This window comes from Elephas maximus, chromosome 23 (genome assembly GCF_024166365.1).
Source record: "Elephas maximus indicus isolate mEleMax1 chromosome 23, mEleMax1 primary haplotype, whole genome shotgun sequence".
Lineage (NCBI taxonomy): Eukaryota > Metazoa > Chordata > Mammalia > Proboscidea > Elephantidae > Elephas > Elephas maximus.
Genome location: NC_064841.1, coordinates 54,676,340 through 54,703,944, shown reverse-complemented (window position 1 = coordinate 54,703,944; position 27,605 = coordinate 54,676,340). Strand labels below are relative to the sequence as shown.

General features: G+C 37.6%; 2 protein-coding genes across 4 annotated transcripts in view; one reads left to right on the top strand and one right to left on the bottom strand.

The window, feature by feature from the left end:
* The window catches only part of SACS (sacsin molecular chaperone), a 147,083-nt gene extending 133,916 nt beyond the window's left edge, over nt 1–13,167 (top strand). For both annotated transcript variants that reach the window (XM_049867140.1, XM_049867141.1), the window contains one exon: nt 211–13,167. In XM_049867140.1, the coding sequence (XP_049723097.1) occupies nt 211–11,768 (11,558 nt within the window). In that variant the 3' untranslated portion in view covers nt 11,769–13,167. The remainder of the gene's footprint in view (nt 1–210) is intronic.
* A 2,582-nt stretch (nt 13,168–15,749) lies between these two features.
* The window catches only part of SGCG (sarcoglycan gamma), a 288,542-nt gene continuing 276,686 nt past the window's right edge, over nt 15,750–27,605 (bottom strand). Inside the window, exons 7-9 of one of the 2 annotated variants that reach the window (XR_007515049.1) lie at nt 20,233–20,356; nt 17,102–17,678; nt 15,750–15,826 (exon numbers count right to left, since the gene is read on the bottom strand). Coding sequence is in view for 1 of the 2 variants with exons in the window: in XM_049867160.1 (XP_049723117.1) it covers nt 17,505–17,678; nt 20,233–20,356 (298 nt within the window). In the remaining variant the exon portion in view is untranslated. Of the gene's footprint in view, nt 15,827–16,929; nt 17,679–20,232; nt 20,357–27,605 lie in introns of those variants that run through there. The other variant, XM_049867160.1, reaches the window with a different exon arrangement.

Below are 27,605 nucleotides of genomic sequence, written 5' to 3'. Positions count from 1 at the left end.
TTAAATAAGCACTTTCTAAAAGGATTATTTCTCCCATATTCTAAATAGGGATTTGTGTATAAATTCTGTCATTATTATTTAAAATTCTTTTTTTTACAGTATACTTACAACTCGTAAAATGACTTTTTAGTACTATCTAATCTTTGAGAATAGAAAATGAAATAAATAAATGTTATATGTATTTATAACATTTCTGTATATGATTTGCAGGAAGGCCCTGTACTCAGCTGCAGCTTCTAAATCCAGAACGATTTGCACGTCTTATCAAAGAAGTGATGAATGCATTCTGGCCTGGCAGAGACCTGCTTGTTCAATGGTATCCATTCAGTGAAGACAGGAATCACCCATCTGTTTCATGGCTTAAGATGGTTTGGAAGAATCTCTATATACACTTTTCGGAGGACTTGACTTTATTTGATGAGATGCCACTTATCCCCAGAACTGCACTAGAAGAAGGTCAGACATGTGTGGAACTCATTAGACTCAGGATTCCATCCTTAGTTATTTTAGATGATGAATCTGAAGCACAGCTTCCAGAATTTTTAGCAGATATTGTACAGAAACTTGGAGGAATTGTCCTTAAAAAACTAGACACCTCTATACAGCATCCACTTATTAAAAAGTATGTTCATTCACCATTACCAAGTGCTGTTTTGCAGATCATGGAGAAGATGCCATTGCAGAAGCTGTGTAATCAGATTGCTTCACTTCTTCCAACACACAAAGATGCTCTGAGAAAGTTCTTAGCTAGTTTAACGGATAGCAGTGAAAAGGAAAAAAGAATAATTCAGGAATTGCCAATATTCAAGAGAATTAACCATTCATCTAGTCAGGGAATTTCTTCTTATACAAAACTGAAAGGTTGTAAAGTCTTAGATCATACTGCCAAGCTTCCACCTAACCTCCGGCTTTCTATTTCTGTAATAGACAGTAGTGATGAAGCTACGATTCGCTTGGCAAACATGCTGAAAATAGAGAAGCTAAAGACCACTAGCTGCTTAAAGCTTGTTTTAAAAGACATTGAAAATGCATGTTACTCAAATGAAGAAGTAAAACAGCTTATGTTATGGATTCTTGAGAATCTGTCCTCCCTTAAGAATGAGAATTCAGATGTGATTGATTGGTTAATGCCATTAAAATTCATTCAGATTTCACAGGAAAGGATGGTGTCAGCCAGTGAGCTCTTTGATCCTGATGTAGAAGTACTACAGGATCTCTTTTGTAATGAAGAAGAAATCTGTTTTCCACCTTCACTTTTTACCTCACGAGATATTCTTCACTCTTTAAGACAGATTGGCTTGAAAAATGAAGCCAGTCTCAAAGAGAAAGATGTCGTGCAAGTGGCAAAAAGAATTGAGGCCTTAGAGGCCAGTTCTTGTCCAAATCAGGACGTTCTTTTAAAGAAAGCCAAGACACTCTTACTGGTCTTAAATAAGAACCAGACATTGTTGCAGTCATCTGAAGGAAAAATGACATTGAGGAAAATAAAATGGGTTCCAGCCTGCAAGGAAAGGCCTCCAAATTATCCAGGGTCTTTAGTCTGGAAAGGAGATCTCTGTAATCTTTGTGCACCACCAGATATGTGCGATGTAGCTCATGCAATTCTGGTTGGCTCATCAATCCCTCTTGTTGAAAGCATCCATATAAACTTGGAAAAAGCATTAGGCATTTTCACAACACCTAACATCGATGCTGTCTTAAAACACTTTAAAATTGTTGTGGATTGGTACACTTCGAAAACCTTTAGTGATGAAGACTACTATCAGTTCCAACATATTTTGCTTGAAATTTATGGATTCATGCATGATCATCTAGATGAAGGCAAAGATTTTTTTAGGGACTTAAAATTTCCTTGGGTCTGGACTGGCAAAAAATTTTGTCCCCTTGCCCAAGCAGTGATAAAACCTATCCATGATCTGGACCTTCAGCCTTATTTGCATAGTGTGCCTAAAACCATGGCAAAATTTCACCAGTTATTTAAAGTCTGTGGGTCTATAGAGGAGTTGACATCAGATCACATTTCCATGGTCATTCAGAAGATATATCTCAAAAGTGATCAAGAGCTTACTGAGCAAGAAAGCAAACAAAATCTTCATCTTATGTTGAATATCATCAGATGGCTGTATAGCAATCAGATCCCGGCAAGCCCCAATACTCCAGTTCCCATATATCACAGCAGAAGTCCTTCTAAACTTATCATGAAGCCGATTCATGAATGTTGTTATTGTGACATCAAAGTTGATGACCTTAATGACTTACTGGAAGATTCGGTGGAGCCAATCATTTTGGTGCATGAGGACATACCCATGAAAACTGCAGAATGGTTAAAAGTTCCCTGCCTTAGTACCAGATTGATCAATCCTGAAAATATGGGATTTGAGCAGTCAGGACAAAGAGAACCACTTACTGTGAGAATAAAAAATATCCTTGAAGAATACCCTTCAGTGTCAGATATTTTCAAAGAACTACTTCAAAATGCTGACGATGCAGATGCGACAGAGTGCAGTTTCATGATTGACATGCGGAGAAACATGGACATGAGGGAGAACCTCCTGGACCCGGGGATGGCCGCTTGCCACGGCCCCGCTTTGTGGTCGTTCAATAATTCTGAGTTCTCAGATTCAGATTTTGTGAATATCACTAGATTAGGAGAATCTTTAAAGAGAGGAGAAGTTGACAAAGTTGGAAAATTTGGTCTTGGATTTAATTCTGTGTACCATATCACTGACATTCCCATCATTATGAGTCGAGAATTCATGATAATGTTTGATCCAAACATAAACCATATCAGTAAGCACATTAAAGACAGATCTAATCCTGGAATCAAAATTAATTGGAGTAAACAACAGAAAAGACTTAGGAAATTTCCTAATCAGTTCAAACCATTTATAGGTGTTTTTGGTTGTCAGTTACCTTTGACTCTAGAAGCACCTTACAGCTACAAAGGAACCCTTTTTCGACTTTCCTTTAGAACGCAACAGGAAGCTAAAGCGAGCGAAGTCAGTGGCACTTGCTATAACACAGCAGATATATACTCTCTTGTGGATGAATTTAGCCTGTGTGGACACAGGCTTATCGTTTTCACTCAGAGTGTAAACTCGATGTATTTAAAATATTTGAAAATTGAAGAAACCAATCCCAACTTAGCCCAGGATATAATAATAATAAAAAAAAAATTTTGTTCCTCCAAAGCATTGAATGCCCCTGTTTTAAGTGTTTTAAAAGAAGCTGCTAAACTTATGAAGACTTGCAGCAGCAGTAATAAAAAGCTTCCCACCGATGCACCAAAATCATCTTGCATCCTTCAGATCACAGTTGAAGAGTTCCATCACGTGTTCAGAAGGATTGCTGATTTACACTCACCACTTTTTCGAGGTCCAGATGATGACCCAGCTGCTCTCTTTGAAATGGCTAAATCTGGGCAAGGAAAGAAGCCATCAGATGAGTTGCCACAAAAGACTTTGGAGTGTACCACGTGGCTTATATGTGCCAGTATGGATACAGGGGAGGCTCTAAAATTCTCCCTGAGTGAAAGTGGAAGGAGACTGGGACTTGTTCCTTGTGGTGCAGTAGGAGTGCTACTCTCTGAAATTCAGGACCAGAAGTGGATTGTGAAGCCACACATTGGAGAAGTGTTCTGCTATTTACCTTTACGAATAAAAACAGGTTTGCCAGTTCACATCAATGGGTGTTTTGCTGTTACTTCAAATAGGAAAGAAATCTGGAAGACAGATACAAAAGGACGATGGAATAACACCTTCATGAGACATGTTGTGGTGAAAGCTTACTTAGAGGCGCTCAGTGTCTTGCGGGACCTGGCAGTCAGTGGGGAGCTGGATGATTATACTTACTACACAGTATGGCCTGATCCTGACTTAGTTCATGATGATTTTTCTGTAATTTGTCAAGGGTTTTATGAAGATATAGCTCACGGGAAAGGAAAAGAACTGACCAGAGTCTTCTCTGATGGATCTACATGGGTTTCCATGAAGAATGTGAGATTTCTAGATGACTCTATACTTAAAAGAAAAGATGTTGGTCCTGCAGCCTTCAAGATATTTTTGAAATACCTCAAGAAGACTGGGTCGAAAAACCTCTGTGCTGTTGAGCTTCCTTCTTCAGTAAAATTAGGGTTTGAAGAAGCTGGCTGCAGACAGATACTTCTTGAAAATACATTTTCAGAGAAGCAGTTTTTTTCAGAAGTGTTTTTCCCAAACATTCAAGAAATTGAAGCAGAACTTCGAGATCCTTTAATGAATTTTGTTCTAAATGAAAAAATTGATGAGTTCTCAGGGATTCTTCGTGTTACTCCCTGTATCCCTTGCTCTTTAGAGGGGCACCCCTTGGTTTTACCATCGAGATTGATTCATCCTGAAGGACGAGTTGCAAAGTTATTTGATATTAAAGATGGGCGATTTCCCTATGGCTCTACTCAGGATTATCTTAATCCTATTATTTTGATTAAACTAGTCCAGTTAGGCATGGCAAAAGATGACATTTTATGGGATGACATGCTAGAGCGGGCAGAGTCAGTAGCCGAGATTAATAAAAGTGATCATGTTGCTGCTTGTCTAAGAAGTAGTATCCTATTAAGTCTTATTGATGAAAAACTAAAAATCAGGGATCCTAGAGCAAAAGATTTTGCTGCAAGATATCAAACAATCCCTTTCCTTCCATTTCTAACAAAACCAGCAGGTTTTTCTTTGGAATGGAAAGGTAACAGTTTCAAACCTGAAACCATGTTTGCAGCCACTGACCTTTACACAGCTGAGCATCAAGATGTCATTTGTCTTCTACAACCAATTCTGAATGAAAATTCCCATTCCTTCAGAGGTTGTGGTTCAATGTCATTGGCTGTTAAAGAGTTTTTGGGATTACTTAAGAAGCCAACAGTTGAGCTGGTTGTAAATCAGTTGAAAGAAGTTGCCAAATCAGTTGATGATGGAATTACATTATACCAGGAAAATATCACCAATGCTTGCTACAAATACCTTCATGAAGCAATGATGCAAAATGAAGTCTCAAAGCTATCAGTTATTGAAAAGTTAAAACCCTGTAGCTTCATTCTAGTTGAGAATGCATATGTTGACCCAGAAAAAGTTTCTTTTCATTTGAATTTTGAAGCAGCACCATATCTTTATCAATTGCCTAATAAATATAAAAATAATTTCCGTGAACTGTTTGAAAGTGTAGGTGTGAGGCAGTCATTCACTGTTGAAGATTTTGCCCTTGTTTTGGAATCTATAGATCAAGAAAGAGGAACAAAGCAAATAACTGAAGAGAATTTTCAGCTTTGCCGACGAATAATTAGTGAAGGAATTTGGAGTCTCATTAGAGAAAAGAAACAAGAATTTTGTGAGAAAAATTATGGCAAAATATTATTGCCAGATACTAACCTAGTGCTTCTCCCTGCCAAATCTTTATGCTACAATGATTGTCCCTGGATAAAAGTTAAAGATACCACTGTGAAATATTGTCATGCTGATATACCCAGGGAAGTAGCTGTAAAACTAGGAGCAGTACCAAAGCGGCATAAAGCCTTAGAAAGATATGCATCTAACATCTGCTTTACAACACTTGGCACTGAATTTGGGCAGAAAGAAAAACTGACCAGCAGAATTAAGAGTATTCTTAATGCCTATCCTTCAGAAAAGGAAATGTTGAAAGAGCTTCTTCAAAATGCTGACGATGCAAAAGCCACCGAAATCTGCTTTGTGTTCGACCCGAGACAGCACCCAGTTGATAGAATTTTTGATGATAAGTGGGCACCTTTGCAAGGGCCAGCACTGTGTGTATATAATAATCAGCCTTTTACAGAAGATGATGTCAGAGGAATTCAGAATCTTGGAAAAGGCACCAAAGAAGGAAATCCTTGTAAAACGGGACAGTATGGAATAGGATTTAATTCTGTGTATCATATTACAGACTGCCCTTCTTTCATTTCTGGCAATGATATCCTGTGCATTTTTGATCCTCATGCCCGGTACGCACCAGGAGCCACATCAGTCAGTCCTGGACGCATGTTTAGAGACTTGGATGCAGATTTTAGGACGCAGTTCTCAGATGTTCTGGATCTTTATTTGGGAACGCACTTTAAACTGGATAATTGCACAATGTTTAGATTTCCGCTTCGTAATGCAGATATGGCAAAAGTTTCAGAAATTTCCTCAGTTCCATCATCAGACAGGATGGTCCAGAATCTTTTGGACAAATTGCGCTCAGATGGGGCAGAACTTCTAATGTTTCTTAATCACATGGAGAAAATTTCTATTTGTGAAATAGATAAAGCTACAGGCGCTCTAAATGTGCTGTATTCAGTAAAGGGCAAGATCACCGATGGAGACAGACTGAAAAGGAAACAATTTCATGCATCAGTAATTGACAGTGTTACTAAAAAGAGGCAGCTCAAAGACATACCAGTTCAACAAATAACCTATACTATGGATACTGAGGACTCTGAAGGAAATCTCACTACATGGCTAATTTGTAATAGATCAGGTTTTTCAAGTATGGAAAAGGTATCCAAGAGTGTTGTATCAGCTCACAAGAACCAAGATATTACTCTTTTCCCGCGTGGTGGAGTGGCTGCCTGCATCACTCACAACTATAAAAAACCCCATCGGGCCTTCTGCTTTCTGCCCCTCTCTTTGGAGACAGGGCTGCCATTTCATGTGAACGGCCATTTTGCTCTAGATTCAGCCAGAAGGAATCTGTGGCGCGACGATAATGGAGTTGGTGTTCGAAGTGACTGGAATAACAGCTTAATGACAGCAGTAATAGCTCCCGCATATGTTGAGTTACTCACCCAGTTGAAAAAACGGTACTTCCCTGGCTCTGACCCAACAATGTCAGTTCTACAGAACACGCCCATTCATGTTGTGAAGGACACTTTAAAAAAGTTTCTGTCATTTTTCCCAGTCAACAGGCTTGATCTGCAGCCAGATTTATATTGCCTAGTGAAAGCGCTGTATAGTTTTATTCATGAAGACATGAAACGTCTTTTACCTGTTGTACGGGCTCCAAATATTGATGGTTCTGATTTACACTCTGCAGTTATAATTACTTGGATTAATATGTCTACTTCAAATAAAACTAGACCATTTTTTGACAATTTACTACAGGATGAATTACAGCACCTAAAAAATGCAGATTATAATATCACAACACGAAAAACAGTAGCAGAGAATGTCTACAGACTAAAACACCTACTTTTAGAAATTGGTTTCAACTTGGTTTATAACTGTGATGAAACTGCTAATCTTTACCACTGTCTTATAGATGCAGATATTCCTGTTAGTTATGTAACTCCTGCTGATGTTAGATCTTTTTTAATGACATTTTCCTCTCCTGATACTAATTGCCATATTGGGAAGCTGCCTTGTCGTCTTCAGCAGACTAACCTAAAACTTTTTCATAGTTTAAAACTTTTAGTTGATTATTGTTTTAAGGATGCAGAAGAAAATGAGATTGAAGTTGAGGGACTGCCCCTTCTCATTACATTGGACAGTGTTTTGCAAACTTTTGATGCAAAACGACCCAAGTTTCTAACAACTTATCATGAATTGATTCCATCCCGCAAAGACTTGTTTATGAATACATTATACTTGAAATATAGTAATATTTTATTGAACTGTAATGTTGCTAAAGTGTTCGACATTTCCAGCTTTGCTGATTTGTTATCCTCTGTATTGCCTCGTGAATATAAGACCAAAAATTGTACGCGGTGGAAAGACAATTTTGCAAGTGAGTCTTGGCTGAAGAATGCATGGCATTTTATCAGCGAATCTGTAAGTTTGAAAGAAGACCAGGAAGAAGCAAAACCAACATTTGACATCGTTGTTGATACTCTAAAAGACTGGGCATTGCTTCCAGGAACAAAATTTACTGTTTCAGCTAATCAGCTTGTGGTTCCTGAAGGTGACGTTCTGCTTCCTCTAAGCCTTATGCATATAGCAGTTTTTCCAAATGCCCAGACTGATAAAGTTTTTCATGCCCTAATGAAAGCTGGCTGTATTCAGCTTGCTTTGAACAAAATCTGCTCCAAAGACAGCATGTTCGTTCCTCTGTTGTCATGTCACACGGCAAACATAGAGAGCCCCTCAAGCATTTTGAAGGCTGTACATTATATGGTCCAGACTTCAACATTTAGAACTGAAAAATTAGTAGAAAATGACTTTGAGGCACTTTTGATGTATTTCAACTGCAACTTGAGTCACTTGATGTCTGAGGATGACATTAAAATTTTAAAGTCACTTCCATGCTACAAATCCATCAGTGGTCGATACATGAGCATTGCAAAATTTGGAACATGCTACGTACTTACAAAAAGTATCCCTTCAGCTGAAGTGGACAAGTGGACACAATCATCATCATCAGCATTCCTTGAAGAAAAAGTACACTTAAAGGAACTCTATGAGATGGTTGGCTGTGTACCTGTAGATGATCTTGAGGTATATTTGAAACACCTCTTAGCAAAAATTGAAAATCTTTCTTATGATGCAAAATTAGAGCACTTGATCTATCTTAAGAACAGATTATCTAGTATTGAAGAAGTATCAGAAATTAAGGAACAACTCTTTGAAAAACTAGAAAGCTTGTTGATAATCCATGATGCTAACAGTCGACTAAAGCAAGCAAAGCATTTCTATGATAGAACTGTGAAGGTTTTTGAAGTTATGCTTCCTGAAAAATTGTTTATTCCTAAAGATTTCTTTAAAAAATTGGAACAACTTATAAAACCCAAAAATCAGGTTGCATTTATGACATCCTGGGTGGAATTCTTAAGGAATATTGGACTGAAATATATACTTTCTCAGCAGCAGTTGCTACAGTTTGCTAAGGAAATCAGTGTGAGAGCTAATACAGAAAATTGGTCTAAAGAAACATTGCAAAATACAGTTGATATCCTTCTCCATCATATATTCCAAGAACGAATGGATTTGCTGTCTGGAAATTTTCTGAAAGAACTGTCCTTGATTCCATTCTTATGTCCTGAGCGGGCCCCTGCTGAATTCATTCGATTTCATCCTCAATATCAAGAGGTGAATGGAACACTTCCTCTTATAAAGTTCAATGGAGCACAGGTAAACCCTAAATTCAAGCAGTGTGATGTGCTGCAGCTATTATGGACATCCTGCCCTATTCTTCCAGAGAAAGCTACCCCCTTGAGTATCAGAGAACAAGAAGGTAGTGACCTTGGTCCACAGGAACAGCTTGAACAAGTTTTAAGTATGCTTAATGTTAACTTGGATCCCCCTCTTGATAAGGTCATTAATAACTGCAGAAACATATGCAACATTACAACTTTGGATGAAGAAATGGTGAAAACTAGAGCTAAGGTCTTAAGGAGCATATATGAATTTCTCAGTGCAGAAAAAAGGGAGTTCCGATTTCAACTGCGGGGTGTTGCCTTTGTGATGGTAGAAGATGGCTGGAAACTTTTGAAACCTGAGGAGGTAGTGATAAATCTAGAATATGAATCTGATTTTAAACCTTATTTGTACAAGCTACCTTTAGAACTTGGAACATTTCATCAGCTATTCAAACATTTAGGCACTGAAGATATTATTTCAACCAAACAATATGTCGAAGTGTTGAGTCGCATATTCAAAAATTCTGAAGGAAAACAGTTAGATCCTAATGAAATGCGGACAGTCAAGAGAGTAGTTTCTGGCCTGTTCAGGAGTCTACAAAATGATTCAGTCAAGGTTAGAAACGACCTTGAGAATGCACGAGACCTTGCCCTTCACCTTCCAAGCCAGGATGGTAGACTGGTAAAGTCCAATGTCTTAGTGTTTGATGATGCACCACATTATAAAAGTAGAATCCAGGGGAATATTGGTGTGCAAATGTTGGTTGATCTTAGCCAGTGTTACTTAGGGAAAGACCATGGATTTCACACTAAGCTGATAATGCTCTTCCCTCAAAAACTCAGACCTCGTTTATTGAGCAGTATTCTTGAAGAACAGTTAGATGAAGAGACTCCCAAAGTCTGTCAGTTTGGAGCATTGTGTTCTCTTCAGGGAAGATTGCAGTTGCTCTTGTCTTCTGAGCAGTTCATTACAGGGCTAATTAGAATCATGAAGCATGAAAATGATAATGCTTTCCTGGCCAATGAAGAAAAAGCCGTAAAACTTTGCAAAGCCTTGAGGGAAGGATTGAAAGTTTCCTGTTTTGAAAAGCTTCAAACGACATTAAGGGTTAAAGGTTTTAATCCAATTCCCCACAGCAGAAGTGAAACTTTCGCTTTTTTGAAGAGATTTGGTAATGCAGTCATTCTGCTCTACATACAGCATTCGGACAGTAAAGACATTAATTTCCTATTAGCATTAGCAATGACACTTAAGTCAGCAACTGACAATTTGATTTCGGACACTTCATATTTAATTGCTATGCTAGGATGCAATGATATTTACAGGATCAGTGAGAAACTTGACAGTTTAGGAGTGAAATATGACTCCTCGGAACCATCAAAACTTGAACTCCCTATGCCTGGCACTCCTATACCTGCTGAAATCCATTATACTCTGCTTATGGATCCAATGAATGTTTTTTACCCAGGAGAATACGTTGGATACCTTGTTGATGCGGAAGGTGGTGATATCTACGGATCATACCAGCCAACATATACATATGCAATTATTGTACAAGAAGTTGAAAGAGAAGATGCGGACAATTCTAGCTTTCTAGGAAAGATATATCAGATTGATATTGGTTATAGTGAATATAAAATAGTTAGCTCTCTTGATCTATATAAGTTTTCAAGGCCTGATGAAAGTTCTCATAGCCGGGACAGTGCTCCTTCCACACCAACCAGCCCTACAGAGTTTCTAGCCCCAGGACTACGGAGCATTCCTCCTCTTTTCCCTGGCCGAGAGAGCCACAAAACCTCATCTTCAAAACATCCTTCCCCCAAAAAGCTGAAAGTTCATTCCTTACCAGAAATCCTAAAAGAAGTGACATCAGTGGTGGAGCAAGCCTGGAAGCTTCCAGAATCTGAAAGAAAAAAGATCATTAGACGGCTATATTTGAAGTGGCACCCTGACAAAAATCCAGAGAATCACGATATTGCTAATGAAGTTTTTAAGCATTTGCAGAATGAAATCAACAGATTAGAGAAACAGGCTTTTCTAGATCAAAATGCAGACAGAGCTTCAAGACGAACCTTTTCCACTTCAGCATCCCGATTTCAGTCAGATAAGTACTCATTTCAAAGATTTTATACCTCATGGAATCAAGAAGCAACGAGCCATAAATCTGAAAGGCAGCAACAAAATAAAGAAAAATGCCCCCCTGCAGCTGGACAGACTTACTCTCAAAGGTTCTTCGTTCCTCCCACTTTCAAGTCTGTTGGTAATCCCGTTGAAGCACGTAGATGGCTAAGACAAGCTAGAGCAAATTTTTCAGCTGCTAGAAATGACCTTCATAAAAATGCCAATGAATGGGTATGCTTCAAATGTTACCTCTCTACGAAATTAGCTCTGGTTGCGGCTGACTATGCTGTAAGGGGAAAGTCTGATAAAGATGTGAAACCAACTGCACTTGCACAAAAAATAGAGGAGTATAGTCAGCAGCTTGAAGGACTGACAAATGATGTCCATACATTGGAAGCTTATGGTGTAGATAGCCTAAAAACAAGATATCCTGACTTGCTTCCTTTCCCACAGATTCCAAACGACAGGTTCACTTCCGAGGTTGCTATGAGGGTGATGGAATGTACTGCTTGTATAATAATAAAGCTTGAGAATTTCATACAACAGAAAGTCTGAAGTAGTTAAAAAAGGAGCACAGCTAGATCCTTCATGTGTCAGAGCACAAATATGAATTGCTGTATTTCATTAAGCTTCATTGTCATGTATCTGAGAATTGTGATGTACACTGCGATTGTTCTGGAAGAATTTGGCTTATTATTAATATGAATACCAACAGGAAACCTTAGCCGAGTGTAAAAGGCATTTATTTTGAAGGTGATGAACTGAAAGATTGCTAGATGTTCTGAACGGCTAGGATGGCACATTATTGAACTGCACTTTACATAACCAAAGCTTGGCAGTTTCTTAGGTAAGAGTCTATATAATGTCTGGTTAGGATGAAGTTGATTTTATGTTTTTAACATGCTAATTTTGAAGGAGCTAATGAAACACTGGACATATCATTGATTTAAACAAATAAGGGGAATTAAGTCTTTGGAGTTTATCATTTTTTAAAGTGCATCTTTTTTTGGATGCATTGTTTTCTTATCAGCTGGATCTGATTATGAATTTGTTGCAATTTTACATCTTAATGGTACAGTATTTTAATCCTGAACATTACTTGATTAAGAGTATGCAGATAGTACTTCTTAGAGTGCACTGAGTGCACTTTACATCTTTATTTTAAATGTTTTTTACACTTTATGTTTACAGGCTTCCTATTTCATGGAGATAGCGTATGGGAAACTCAAAATGGTGGCAGTTCTTATAACCAGATGTTAATATTGTTTCTGAAGACTGCCCACCAGAGCAACATTTATCCGTTGTTAGAACACGTGCTTTATGTTTGTGTATACATATTTTCCACAAGTGTCATAATTTGCTTAGTGTGGTTGAACAGAATGCAGTCTTTTATTTCATGTCTTAACGGTGCTGCAGTTAAAAAAATTGACTTTCAATATGGCACTTGGTGGGGTTTTTTGGATTTTACTTTGAGAACATTAATTGTAAAATATTTGTGACAATTATCCAGTTGTTTTCAAAAGACAAATTATGAGCTTGTATTTTCCCCATGAATGATTCAGAACTGACATTTAATTTGTATCATGCTCAGATGTTTTACCGTACTTATTTACATTAACATGTTTCTTTTGCGGAATGTAAAAGAAAGATAATGATAATTAGTCTATATAAGTGTACTGGCTGTGAATGATGCTAAATATAATATTTTATGCAATTAAGGGCTTAAGGAATATGTTGAAACTTTTTTTTACCTTTATTGGTAGTAAGGGATGTTTGCGCCACCAAAACTGTATTGCTTCTGGATGTGAAGCCATGTAATTATTTCTGCTGTTATATTAAGTGCCATAATTTTAATAAAGTAAAATGTACATATGAAATCCTTGTAACTGGTATTTCCTGGAAATTAAACTTGATATCTCCCTGCATTAAAGTGTGATGTGTGTGTATGTGTAATGTATGTGTTCACTGGAAATATTAAAACTTTCTTATGTATCTTTATGCTGAAATTTTAGCAGGTTTATTTTTCACAATTAATTGACCATAAAGTCCTTGGTATATACTAGGTTTATGAGGTGCTCATTGATTTAGCTAAGAGTTTATTTTATTTCACTTTTTCAAGGAATAAGATTAGTTGATATAGATGGTGTATATATGTATAATAGATACATTAAATATGGTTCTCTTATAGGTAGAAAGCTGAGTTGCATGTCTGAGGCTAATTCATACATGAGCCTCAAAAGATATTAAATGCTCATCTTTATACTTGAGGCCCAAGTCTTCAAAGTTAGGCAGGCAGAGAAGAACTAAGAATTGTCCAATAATGGGACTGCTACATTTTGGGTCTTCAACTTTCTTTCAACTTTGAAGCTAAAATTTAACACTTGTTTTTGGATATTAAAATTGCCACTGAAAGCCTAGTCTGGCCTTTGTAATAGTTAATCAAATTAATTGGAGTTTTGTGTTTTCTAGACTTTTAATACACATTCACAGTCCCTTATCTAAAACTCTTATATCCAGAGAGATCTTAGAAAGTTAATAAAAGCCAAATGCACTGTTGTTGAGCTGATTCTGACTGACAGCAACCCTATAGGACAAAGTAGAACTGCCCCATAGAGTTTCCAAGGAGCATCTGGTGGATTCGAACTGCTGACCTTTTGGTTAGCAGGCAAAGCTCTTAACTACTATGCCACCAAGTTTTCCTAGAAAGTTAATACAAGTGCATATAACTTATGAAGTGCTCCCAGCAGGATCAGGAATCACCCGTCATCAAATGCATTAATAATTCTGCAGTGAAATTTGTAAATACTCATACTAAGTGGCATACATCAAAACTATAGATAAAATCCCATTGCCTTCAAGTCCATTTTGACTCATGGCAACTCCATGTGTTACAGAGTAGAAGTGTCCCATTGGGTTTTCTTGTAATCTTTACAGAAGCAGCTGGGTGGGTTCAAACCTCCTACCTTTAGGTTAGTAGTCTAGTTATATACTGGATAGCAGTAAGGCCCACATTATTTTAAAATAAAAATTATGTGTTTAAAATGTATGCTTTTCTCTTAAGTGGGTCTGGAAGTGCTGTCACTCTGAAATCAAAGTCCAGGTCTCCTAGAAGACAGCATTGAAGTTGCTGACCGTCCAATGTGACGTATTTGTTGGTACTTGACACAAAGTTCTAAGAAGTGTGATTATTTGGTCTCCAAACCACAGAAAATTTCAAGTGGGATTTCAAATAAGAAGAAGACTGTTAAAGCCAAGTGGGAAGTGAAGTTTTAAGTCAGAGAAGGAAGGGGACAAAAAGCTATATCAGGTAGACACAACCTAAAAACAAAGTATGAGGGGACCGCCTCTGGGCCCCTTGGTTTCGGCTCGCTGAAGGGATTTGGGAGAAGAACCTGAGCTTGTGGGCTCACCCCTTCCTTTTGATTTGCCTGACATCAGAAAGAGTGGCTATCTATACTCTTTCATGGAGTCAGCCACATGGGCAGGGGAGACCTACCATCTGCCTGTGACAGGGAGGTAAGCATTATTCAGGTGTGAAGTCTTAGGGAGTCCATGTGGCTGCAAACCAAACTTATACTATCAAAGCTGTTACTTTGATCTTCACCATTTTGACTTGTGTTTGCTTCTTAGTTGGTTCATAAATTGGGAAAGAAGTGCTGTATTTTGGGTCCCTAAAATACCAACACTCAATGCATAACCACTTAGTATAAAGGAGTAGCAGTCTATCCAAACAACCCATTGCCGTCAATTCCAACTCATCGCTACCCTATAGGACAGAGTAGAACTACCCTGTAGGGTTTCCATGGAGTGGCTGGATTTGAACTGTCGACCTTTTAGTTAACAGCCAAGCTCTTAACCACTGCACCACCAGGGCTCCATATACCTCATTAGGTATGTTCATACTCATGACCTTGAACTTTCAAGTAAATTTTCAGTTTTGTTGTATAATGTGTTTAAGAAGCCAGGTTTATGTAATACATTTTAGAATATAGCCTATCTAAAAGTTTTGATTCTAACCAAGGATAAATCCCTTATTACTCTGGAGAAGGCCAAAAAAAAAAAAAAAAACCCCGTTGCCGTCAAGTTGATTCCAACTCAGTGATGTTCTAGGACAGAGTAGAACTGCCCCACTGAGTTTCCAAGGAGCACCTGGTGAATTCAAACTGCTGACCTTTTTGTTAGCAGCCGTAGCACCTAACCACTATGCTACCAGGGTTTCCAAGCAGCTGTGTGTTTATCCATAATAGCTTTTTCAAGTTGATTCCATATAACTTGTTGCCATCAAGTTGATTCCGACTCATAGCGACCCTATAGGACAGAGTAGAACTGCCCTGTAGAGTTTCCAAGGAGCACCTAGCGGATTCCAGCTACCGACCCTTTGGCTAGCAGCCGTAGCACTTACCACTACACCACCAGGGCTTCCATATAGCAAGCAAAAAACTAAGACTTTTATTCAAAAGGTTCTGTTCTCCATGCTTTCTCCTTGGTACTTTTTCTTGACTTTATCATCTGAGCACCATTTTTTTTGATGTGTATTACGAGAACCAATTTGTCGATCTTCCATGATAATCTTATTTTATATCAGCCGGGCTTTCAGACATTGTTTTGCAGAACTAAAATATTGGAACAAGAGAGTAAATGTGACACACACAAAAAAACGATTTCATCTTTTTTTAATTGAGATACCGTAGTAAGGAAGAAGTCATTCATTTTAAAAATCAAGGGTTAACTACATGGAAAAGGTGAATAGCAATGTACATCTAAAAGTGGCTACCCCTTCATGAACCTTGAGTATTTAGAGTTGAGCTTACCCTTAACTGCTTAGGATGCACTGTGCAATTCCAAGTGTCTATGCATACTAGCAATTTAAAAATTGGGGAGTTGTTAACAACTGGGCTACGCACCTAAATGAACACCTTATCAAAACAGCATTGACATGAAGAGCTGACTTCTACTTTCTCTTGTTCTGAGACTGTAGAAAGTGAATTTGAGTTTGTGTTTATAGACAGAAATCCTGTAATTAAAAAGTTGCAATGCTGTTGGTCCTACTACATCTTGAGTTGTTTTGGGATTCTGAATTATAACAACTGGTTTAAAAACAAAACAATGAAGTCTACCACTTTTGTGAAGGGCATTTTGCAAAGTGAGTGGCTTACACAAAAACTAACCTGTTTTCATAGGCTCATAGTATTCTGTTTGATTTCTGTAGGAACTTACACAACCAAATGGCACTAAATATTATTTTCAAAAACTGTGGAAGTCCGGTTCTAGGAAGTTAAAATCATCTCAACTACTGTGATAGGTACAGAGGCTGTGCAGTTAGGAGTCACACCATTTAATAGCCATTTGATCTTGTTGGATGACAAAATCCCTCTGGACTTCAGTTTCTTCATTTGTCAAATGAATACTATCATATTTATGCAGTTATCAGATAGATTGTTGCTTTGGATAGAATGAGAACATATCAAAAGGCTGTGCAAATTTAGGGTCACAGTTTAGTATTTCAGTAGATATTTTGTGTAAATGACTTGTCCTATTTGAGCCTTCATATTATCACCAATAACTTGAGGGAAAGTACTATCTACCTCAAAATGTTGTGAGGATTAAAGAAAGTAAGACATACTCTTAAACTTCGAAGACTGAAAAATGTAGGTTGATTTATTGCTCATTGACTATAAGTAAACCATGATTCATTTTGTATAATTTATTCCTTTGATTACATCTTGAAAATCAGATCAACCTCAATGTGCATTCAAAACCTGAATATTTTCTCATGAAATCTGACACACTTTGCATTATACTCGAGGGAGAACTTGCTCACAGGTTTGAGTGATTAAAAGCAAACACTGCACAGGACTTCGGAGTCCTGTAGTAGTTACCAACATTACCTTGATGGGGAGTTAGATGTTCACAGTTGGCCATCATAAATCAGTTTCAAATAGCAACTCAACATTTCATAGTACATTTACGCACACAAAAGATGAGGAAAAGAAGCCATCATTTATTAATTGTTCCGATGAAAATTTGTTAACTCAGTGGAATAAACACAGCCCTTTGACAACTTGTTCGTTTAACATCCACATGCCATTTTGAAACCGTGTAGTTTTGTCTGAATATTTTTGTTGGTGAGTTTTTCTTTCTGAGTTCCTTTTAAAAGTGGATGCTTCTTTCCATCCACACTCTCAGTCTTACAGGATGTAAAATTGCTTTCCAAGTTTGAAGTCTCAAAGTCAGGAACTTTTTTAAGCTTTCTGAAAATTGTCCATGTACTCTGTGGAAGATGCAGATGGTTTAGAGACAGACATGGCTGTTTTCCTGGCACGTGGTACCCACACCAGCCACAGACAGGTAAAGTTTCCCATCTGGACAAACACAGATTTCATAGAGTCTCTGTGAGCTGCCAGAGGGACCCCCAGTCCCTTGAACCAACTTGGGCAGACATACAGTTTCAGCATCCAGCACAAGCTGTGTCAGAGAAAACAAGAGATGGAACATTAAAGGAGTGAACATGGTAAATAAAATTCATGTGCCAAATGTTCCAAACGAAGCAGTGTTTGTTCTCCTCAGAGGAAATTAAACAGGCGCTCGACTTTATTTAATTCATATTCTAATTACCTGATTATTTCATAGCCTAATTCTATTTTACATTCAGGCAGGCGCTTAACAATCGGTTCTCCAAATTGGAGGAAAACCAGATTTCTGTTTACCTACTGTGTTAGTCCAGCTAGGATAAATGACCACTGTGACAACATGTTTTGCTCTTACAGTTTGTATGTCAATAAGCTGGATTGTTCTTCAGTTCTAATATGTTACATGTCTAAAAATACCTTTCAGACTTACTTGACACAAATGATAGAATTCTTGTGCTGATTCTCATTTACCTGGTGATCCACTTTGACTTTATATTGATCATCTTTTCCTGCCCATTAAGATAAAGTACAACCACAGAAATATATTCATTTTACTAATTTTTTAACTGTGAGTGCTGAAATTTATCCTGATTGTATTTTCCTATGAAAGGCAATTGGATTTATCCGATTAGCTACTGACCATCTCCCTGACTTCTTACTATTATTTAAACTTTGTCTTGCATACTTCGGACACATTATCAGGAAGGACTATTCCCTGTGGAAAAGGGCATCATGGTTGGTAAAGTAGAGGGTCGGCGAAAAAGAGGAAGACCCTCTACCAGATAGGTTGTCACAGTGGCTCAAACAGCAATGGTTGTGAGGATGGTGCAGGACTGGGCAGTGTTTCATTTTGTTGTACATAGGATCTTTGTTTCAGAACCAACTCAATGGCACCTAACAACAACAACAAAACTCCACTGCCTTCTATTAGGTGCTGAGAAGCAGTAGACATATACCTAAATCCAATTAAAATAAAATGAGAGGGATTGGATTTTTTTTTGTCATATTATAATTTAAACCAAATTGCAAGAACATGGCCATTGGTTGAGGATTGGAAATCTATTTGATAACTGAAGGAAATAAGAATCATCATGGTGAGTAGTGAAACCTTTAGGCATCCCAGGGTACTGGCTTATTAGAAGGAATTAAATATGTTGTGGGTTGACATATGCCTTGTCAACTAGGTTAGACACTTTATTATATGAAACCCCAACCATGAATTCCAATCTTCTATTAAACTGATATTTGCAGTCTGTATTCCCTCTTGGGAAGAAGGAATACAGAGAGCAGTGGGTGGGGCGATGTTAGCAGCATTACACACAAATGTTTTACTCTATGTTGTCTGGCACACAAAATAAAATAAATCAAATGGTATTATTTTTAAAAAGCAGAATCTATTTAGGTTAACGTCCAATGCTTTGGGTTCTTTGGGTACCTGCTTTCTCCTAAACATGCGTTTAGTTTGTTTGCTTTCCTCTATTTGTGGTTAATTGGTCAATATTTTCCTCCTTACTTATTTTTCTACCCTTCGAGGAAACTCCAACAACTGGTAATCCACATGCTGATTTATTGCTTATTTTCTTCTGCCTTTGTGGGAAAATATCTGTTGGGAGACCTGAATCTCTTTATTTTGTGTAGCGCCTGTGTGTGATATGTTTTGAGTGGGATTGGGAAGGAGCTATGGGGATTCATTACGACTCTCATTGCACAAAAGGCAATTTATTCCACCACATTTCACCAGGCACTGGCAGTATAAACAATACAATCTATGCAACTCCTTTGAAATTGGTAACAAGACGGAAGCATTTAAAAGAAAATCCATGGGCTAATGTCTTATTTTGGGCCCATTTATACATATAAAAATCGCTAGGGGTAGGCTAAGAAAAAACACAATCAATTGTTTATACAAATCTGTAATATGGCATCATATGTTTGGACTCCAGCTTAGAAACCAAAACTTTGATTTTCTTCTAGAGCTTTTAAAAACATTCCTAGAGTGCATAATTTTCTGGCTGACTTAAACTGAGCATTTTTCTTTTTTTACTAAAGAAGGTCCCATATGGTGACCAAAAAAAAAAAAAAAACAAAAAACCAAACCCATTGCCTTCAAGTCGATTCCAACTCATAGCGACCCTATAGGATGGAGTAGAACTGCCCCATAGAGTTTCCAAGGAGCACCTGGTGGATTTGAACTGCTGGCCCTTCAGATAGCAGCCATAGCTCTTATCCACTACGCGACCAGGGTTTCCGGTATGGTGACAACCATGTTAAAAGAAGTTGAATCACTGGGAAATGGCAAGATTGATATTCTCTGTAGGCTTTCAAAGTCTGTAATTTTTTTTTCAAAGTTGAAATTAACAAGTGACTTGATAGCACAAAAACCAATCAAATAAAGCTCTCAAGGTCTAAAAAAGAGCTATTTTAACTTTTCTTGGTCTCTCTTTCAAAGCTAAATTGTCTTTTGGATTCTTGTAACATTTTCTACTTTACACCTACCATAATTTTTCTTTAAAAATGACCCCAAAATTTAATGTATAGCTACCTTAATGGACATGATATTCAAGAGTGTCATTAGGACATATAATAGGAGCTTGATCTATCGAGCTTACCATTCCATCACTACTATGAAATTTGATATCCATTTGAGAGAGGGCCTCAATTTTCCCAGCATGTGCTTCAATATGAATGCCCCTGGGTGCATCCATGCTTAGACTCCTTGTAGGGGATTCTAACCTGAGAAGAGGAAAAAGAAACAAAGAAAAAATAGCATATATATACCCAGTAAGCCCTCAAAGAACAGCTGAGCATAGAAAGCATAATAATGCAGTGTATAGAATCTTCATGTCTTTCTTAAATACTAATCCACTGTGCATTATTCATTGCTAAATCCAGAAATAATATGTAGTGAAGAAATAAACTTCCCACCAGACAGAGCATATGAAATTGTCACTTCTAAAAACATAAAAAATTAGTCAGTCATGTGTCTACGCAGTAGTCTTAGGTGGCATGGCTAAGCATTGTGCCGGCCTTTCTGCACACCTAGCTAGAAGAAAGTGGCGATTGTGAACAGCTTTGTAAACATTTTTGTTTATTAAAATGAAAACTTGTTTGAGAAAAAGATTTAAGGACAGCACATGTATTTGCTACATGTTCATGAGATAGAATATAATTTTTGCCTTTAGGTTTTATTTGTGCTCTTTTTTTTTAATTTGGGAAGATTAGAAGCTGTTATTAAACAACAATAGCAAAATGATCTGAATATGACCAATTACTGTTTTTTAAACCATATTACTATATGATGCTTCTAGAGGAGCTTATTTCCTACTCTTTGCATCATTTCTAGCCTTGATGATAAGATAGTTCAATACAGGTTAAGACATGTTTTACCAAAAGGTTACAATTAGAATGCTTCAAAGTATCCATTTTCATGAATATGTTAGTGGTAGACACATCTTATGTCTTCTCAAGACATAAGACACAGACTTTACTTTCAAGAATTTGATTTAATCTCTTCTTGTTAATTCCAATAAAGACATGTACAGAAGACTTAGAAGTTGACTTTGAGAGACTTCACAATTGATTGATGTTATAAAAAATACAATAGAGATGATTTGGTTGCTAAAGCAGGTGAATTTTAAGTCATGCTACTTTTAAATAAAATAAATAGAATTCAGTAGTTTCTCAAATCTTTGCCTATATTCATTTTTAATTGAACTTATTGAATATGACTAGTCAACCAATCATTTATGCCATTGTGATTTATTTCTCATGTCATTATAGTGTCATTTAAAGTAACAGAAGCTCTGGAAAAAGTATGGATAGTATTTTAATTTGGGGGCTCTTCTCAGCCTAAAATTAAATCTAAATTAAAAAAAAATATTATGAGACCAGGAAATATAAATACAAATATAACAGGAAAACATAGTCACTTATTGGAAAAAAAGTTCATGGGATTATCAATGGATGATGAATGGATAATTTACATACCATACACCAATTTTCAATTTTCAAAAAGTTAGAATCTGAGGAATATAGTCAGTGTTAAAACTAAACTGAGCATGATTTTATATTTCTCTAGAGATTTTTCAAAATTATCTTAAATGTGTTTTTTGGTTCCATAATTTTTTCAAACATCACATTTGGAAAATCAATTTAATACAAACTAACAGTTCTGTGTTTATAAGTACTGCCATTAAAATGACATTAGAAAATGAAAACTGATTGTTGTTGCTGTTAGGTGCTATTGGGTCGGTTCTGACTCTTAATGATCCTGTGTACAACAGAACAAAACACTGCCCTATCCTGCACCATGCTCACAATTGTTGCTATGTTTGAGCCCAGTTTTTGCAGCCACTGTGTCAATCTATCTAGTGGAGCGTCCTCCTCTTTTTCACTGACCCTCTACTTTACCAACCATGATGTCCTTCTCCAAGGAATGCTCCCTCCTGATAACAAGTCCAAAGCATGTGAGACAAAGTCTCGCCATCCTCTTTTCTAAGGAGCATTCTGGCTGTACTGATTCCAAGACAGCTTTGTTGGTCCTCCTGGCAGTCCATAGTATATTCAATATTCGTCATCGACATCATAATTCAAATTCATCAGTTCTTCTTCCATCTTCCTTATTCATTGTTCAGTTTTCCCATGCATATGACTTGGGTCAGGCACACCTTAGTCCTCAAGGTGACATCTTTGCTTTTTAACACTTTAAAGAGATCTTTTGCAGCCGATTTGTCCAATGCAATATGTCATTTGATTTCTTGACTGCTGTTTTTGTGGTCATCGATTGTGGATCCAAGTAAAATGAAATCCTTGACAATTTCAATCTTTTCTTCCTTTATCATGATGTTGCTTATTGGTCCAGTTGTGAAAATTTTTGTTTTCTTTATGAGGTGTAGTCCATACTGAAGGCTGTGGTCTTTGATCTTTATAAGTAAGTGTTTCCTCTTCACTTTCAGCAAGCAAGGTTGTGTCATCTGCATATTGCAGGTTGTTAATGAACCTTCCTCCAATTCTGATGCCATTTTCTTCTTCATACAGCCCAGCATCTCAGATTATTTGTTCAGCATACCCATTAAATAAATATGGTGAAAGGATACAACACTGACACACACCTTTCCTGATTTTAAGCCATACATTATCCCCTTGTGCTATTTGAATGACTGCCTCTTAGTTTATGTACAGGTTCCTCATACACATGAATAAGTATTCTAGAAGTCCCATTCTTCCCAATGTTATCCATAATTTGTTATGATCCATTACAAAAGCATATTGCATAGTCAATAAAACACAAGTAAACATCATTCTGGTATTCTCTGCTTTTAGCCAAAATCCATCTGACATTAGTAATGATATCCCTCATTCCACATCCTCTACTGAATCTGGCTTGAATTTCTGGCAGTTTTCTGTCAGTATATTGCTGCAGCCATTCTTGAATTATCTTTAACAAAATTTTACTTGTGTGTGACTGATGATATTGTTTGATAATTTCTGCATTTTGTTCTATCATCTTTCTTTGGAAAGGCTACAAATATGGATCTTTTCCCATTGGTTGGCCAGGTAGCTGTCTTCTAAATTTCTTGGCATAGACGAGTGAGTGCTTCCAGAGTTGCCTGTTAAATCCATTTGTTGAAACATCTCAATTGGTATTCCATCAGTTCCTGGAGCCTTGTTTTTCAGCAATGCCTTCAGTTCAGCTTGAATTTCTTCCTTCATTACCATTGGTTCTTGATCATATGCTACCTCCTGAAATAGCTGAATGTCAACCAATTCTTTTCACTACAGTGACTCTGTATATTCCTTCTATCTTTTTTCGATGCTTCCTGATGGAGTCCTTCAGTACTGGCACTCAAGGCTTGAATTTTTTCTTCAGTTCTTTCAGCTTGAGAAATGCTCAGTGTATTCTTCCCTTTTGGTTCTCTAACTCCAAGTCTTTGCGCATTTTGTTATAATGTTTTACTTTGTCTTTTTGAGCTGCCCTTTGAAATCTTCTGTTCAGTTTTTTACTTCATCATTTCTTTAGAAAACTGATTAACACTACCATAACTTACTATGGTGTTTTTAAGATCTCACTACATGGTTTCAAGTACAATTATTCTTTAAATTTTGTCCCTTTCTAATTGTCGAAGGACCAAAACCAGTCAGATTTCCTCCTCTGAGAGAAAATACATAAGGCTTTTTGAAGCTGAGCAGTGAGCATCTTGTGGGCTTTAATGAATTGGCATCAAGACCAATTTCACCGTGTTGCATTTTCACAGCTATAGGCATAAGAGATGGATTTCAGCTTATAGAGATTTCTCTTTGGTAAGCTGTTAGGGAAAATTCTATTGAGTATGAAATTTGTAAGAATCCGGGGGCACCAGGAGGGGAAGAAGAAGAAGCCAGTAGAGTGAGATTAAAGGTGGCTAATCGCCTAAGGTTTCAGAAGCAACGGGAGAGGATAGGCCCAAGGGCATAGGTGGTGGGTTAGCTTGGAAAGATAAAGCTCACCTTTTCCTCCACAATTTCATAAAAGGAGGAGAACATGCAAATTCAGAGTAAACTTTAGAATTGGAAAGGAGAAAAGTCGAAAGAAGTTGTTGGATGACTTAAATGATCTGCCGGGGTGAAGGTCATGGTGGTAGGTTTGAAGCCCAGGGGAGGGAAAAAAATAATTTCACTTTCTAAAATCTAATTTCTAATTTGAGAATTTAGATACAAAGCTTAACTAAAAATAAAGTAAAATACCATCTTGCATCATTTAGGGACTGTTGAGTTTTTAATATTCAACTTCATAAATTTTATCATGAATACACACATGAGGTATTCTAGATCAGAGATAGATTTCTTATTAAGCACCCCACAGTAAATAAGTGCGTCAGCCTCTCTTTGACCTAGTCTTTAACCATAGGGCAATGTGATGACAGCCAGGTCAATTGTCTTACACAAGCAGCCAGACACCCCAGTGAGGAGGAGGAGAAAGAAGAATTTTCCCTGCTTATAAAGATGAAGGAATCCCTGGGTGGTACAAATGATTAGTTGCTCAGTTACTAACCAAAAAGTTGGCAATTCAAGACTACCAAGAGGGACCTTAGAAGAAAAGCATGGTGATTTACTTCCCAAATATCAGCCATTGAAAATCTTATGGAGCACAGTTTTAGCCATAGAAATCGTATGGAGCACAGTTCTACTCTGACACACATGGGGTAGCCGTGAGTTGGAATTGACTCCATGGCAACTGATTGTAAAGGGAAAAAAAGCAGCAGTTGCTCTCCCCTCTTGAAAGGGTCTCCTCCTTATTTCAGACTTTCGATATGTAAATAAATTCTCTCCAATAATCAGATCGAATGGTTAAGCAATGCCCTACTAGCCAAAATGTTGGCAGTTCAAAACCACCTATAGGTGCCTTGGAAGACAGAATTGGTGATGTGCTTCTGAAAGGTCACAGCCTTTAGAACCCTATGGAGCAGTTCTACTCTGTACATATGGGGTCACCGTGAGTCAGAACCGACTCAGCGGCAACTAACAACAACAGCAGAGATGTATCTAGTTCCTGGGCTTCATTTCTCCTTGAAATATAAATACTGAGGAAGATAGCCACTCCAGCCTTCTTGCAATTTGAGGACTTAACCTAGGAAGCTAGGCCTGGACTGTAACCATTTGGCCATCTCTAGGAGATTAAGAGAAAATTCAAGCAATTAACTAGACAAATACCTACAGATCTAATTCTTATGGTATGTGAATAAGTCTAAGGCAGCTAAGGCTTTTGCAGGAACACTGAAAAATCCAGGGAAGTTTTATTTCCCCAAAGGAATTATAGTTGCATAAGATTTGTTTTTTATTGTTAGCAGTTTTGCACAGAGAAGGGTGGAGGGTGGAGGCCAGGAAAGAGTGTCCCAGGCAGGTATGGGCAAATTCCTTATGATCATGTGTTCAAATTCATATGTTCAAGAAACTAGAATAAGTTGAATATGTTTCACGTTTAGAAGGGAGAAGGCGAGAGTAAGGAGGATAAGGTTGGAGAGGTAGGCATGGGCCAGGTCATGCAAGGAATACTAGACTATGATAACTGTATTTGTCTTTAATTTCAAAGTGGTGCCAAATAATTTATTCATTCATTTAACAAACATTTATTAAGTGCCTATTATGTGCACTTCTAGATTTGTAAGGAAACTGTGGGGACAAGGCAGGCAAGTTTCCTGCCCTTATAGATCTAACATTCAAGCAGTTAGTTTAAAGGACATAAATAGAGGAATGACAATATTCAATTTTTTGTCTTAAGGATATCACTCTAAAATTCTGGTCACGATGGATTGTTGGGGCCCATGGAGACAATGGGCAGATACATACTATAAATGCTGGTATTTTAAATTTCTACAGGGAAAGAGTTGTGGTCTACTGTGGGGTGGAGTTGGAGACCTTGAAATGGGCTCCCTGCATACAGGTAGGAGTTAAGACACAGCAGCAACAAAACTCTAAAGGAGGCTGCTGATTCTGTGATGTTAGAAGAGACAGTAACAAATCCTGGATTAGTGTGGAACCCAAATCCACACTATTCAGGCTTTGTATAAACCCCAAACTGAGGAATACATATGAAAACTGGTATCAGAACAATGACCCCTGCAGGTAAAACTGACATTTATGGCAAATTCAGGACTCTCTATATTTATGGAAAATGTAGATGCAAGCTGCTGACGATGAGCTTACAAATTTTCAAAACACGTGAGAGAATCTAACAACATGAGGAAATAGAGCCGTCAAAAAGGAATTGAAAAGATAATTAAGTTTAAGATTATTCAAAGAGATACATTAATAACTCAAAACAAGATTAGAATATGAGAGACAGATCTAAAAACCAGATTGTTGTTGTTGTTGTTTAGGTGCTGTCAAGCTGGTTTCAACTCATAGAAACCCTGTGTACAACAGAAGGAAGCACTGCCTGGTTCTGCACCATTCTCACAATCGTTGCTATGTTTGAGCCCATTGTTGCAGCCCCAGTGTCAATTCATCTCGTTTGAGATCTTCTTCTTTTTTGCTGACCCTCTATTTTACCAAGCATGATATCCTTCTCCAGGAATTGATCCCTCCTGATAACATGTCTAAAAAATATTAGATGAAGTCTCGTCATCCTTACTTCTAAGGAGCATTCTGGTTGTACTTCTTCCAGGACAGATTTGTTTGTTCTTCTGGCAGATCATGGTATATTCAATATAAAACCCAAAACCAAACCTGTTGTTGTTCAGTTGATTCCAACTCATAGTGACCCTATAGGACAGAGTAGAAGTGCCCCATAGAGTTTCCAAGGAGTGCCTGCTGGATTGGAACTGCCGACCCTTTGGTTAGCAGCCGTGGCACTTAACCACTATGCCACCAGGGTTTCCCATATTCAATATAAGCAGTATTAAATGAGTATGGATTGCACCTCAACATAAAGAAAACAAAAATTCTCACAAATGGACCAATGAGCAACATCATGATAAATGGAGAAAAGATTGAAGTTGTCAAGGATTTCATTTTACTTGGATCCACAATCAACACCCATGGACAACAGTCAAGAAATCAAATGACAAATTGCATTAGGCAAATCTGCTGCAAAGGGCCTCTTTAAAGTGTTGAAAAGTGACGATGTCACCTTGAAGACTAAGGTATGCCTGACCCAAGCCGTGGTATTTTCAATCACATCATATGCACATGAAAGCTGGACCATGAATAAGGAAGACTGAAGGAGAACAGACACCTTTGAATTGTGGTGTTGGTGAAGAATATTGAATATACCATGAATTGCCAAAAGAATGAACAAATCTGTCTTGGAGGCAATACAACCAGAATGTTCCTTAGAAGCAAGGATGGCGAGACTGTGTCTTACGTACTTTGGATATGTTGTCAGGAGGGATCAGCTCCTGGAGAAGGACATCATGCTTGGCAAAGTACAGGGTCAGTAGAAAAGAGGAAGACCCTCAGCAAGGTGGATTGGCACAGTGGCTGCAACAATGAGCTCAAGCATAAC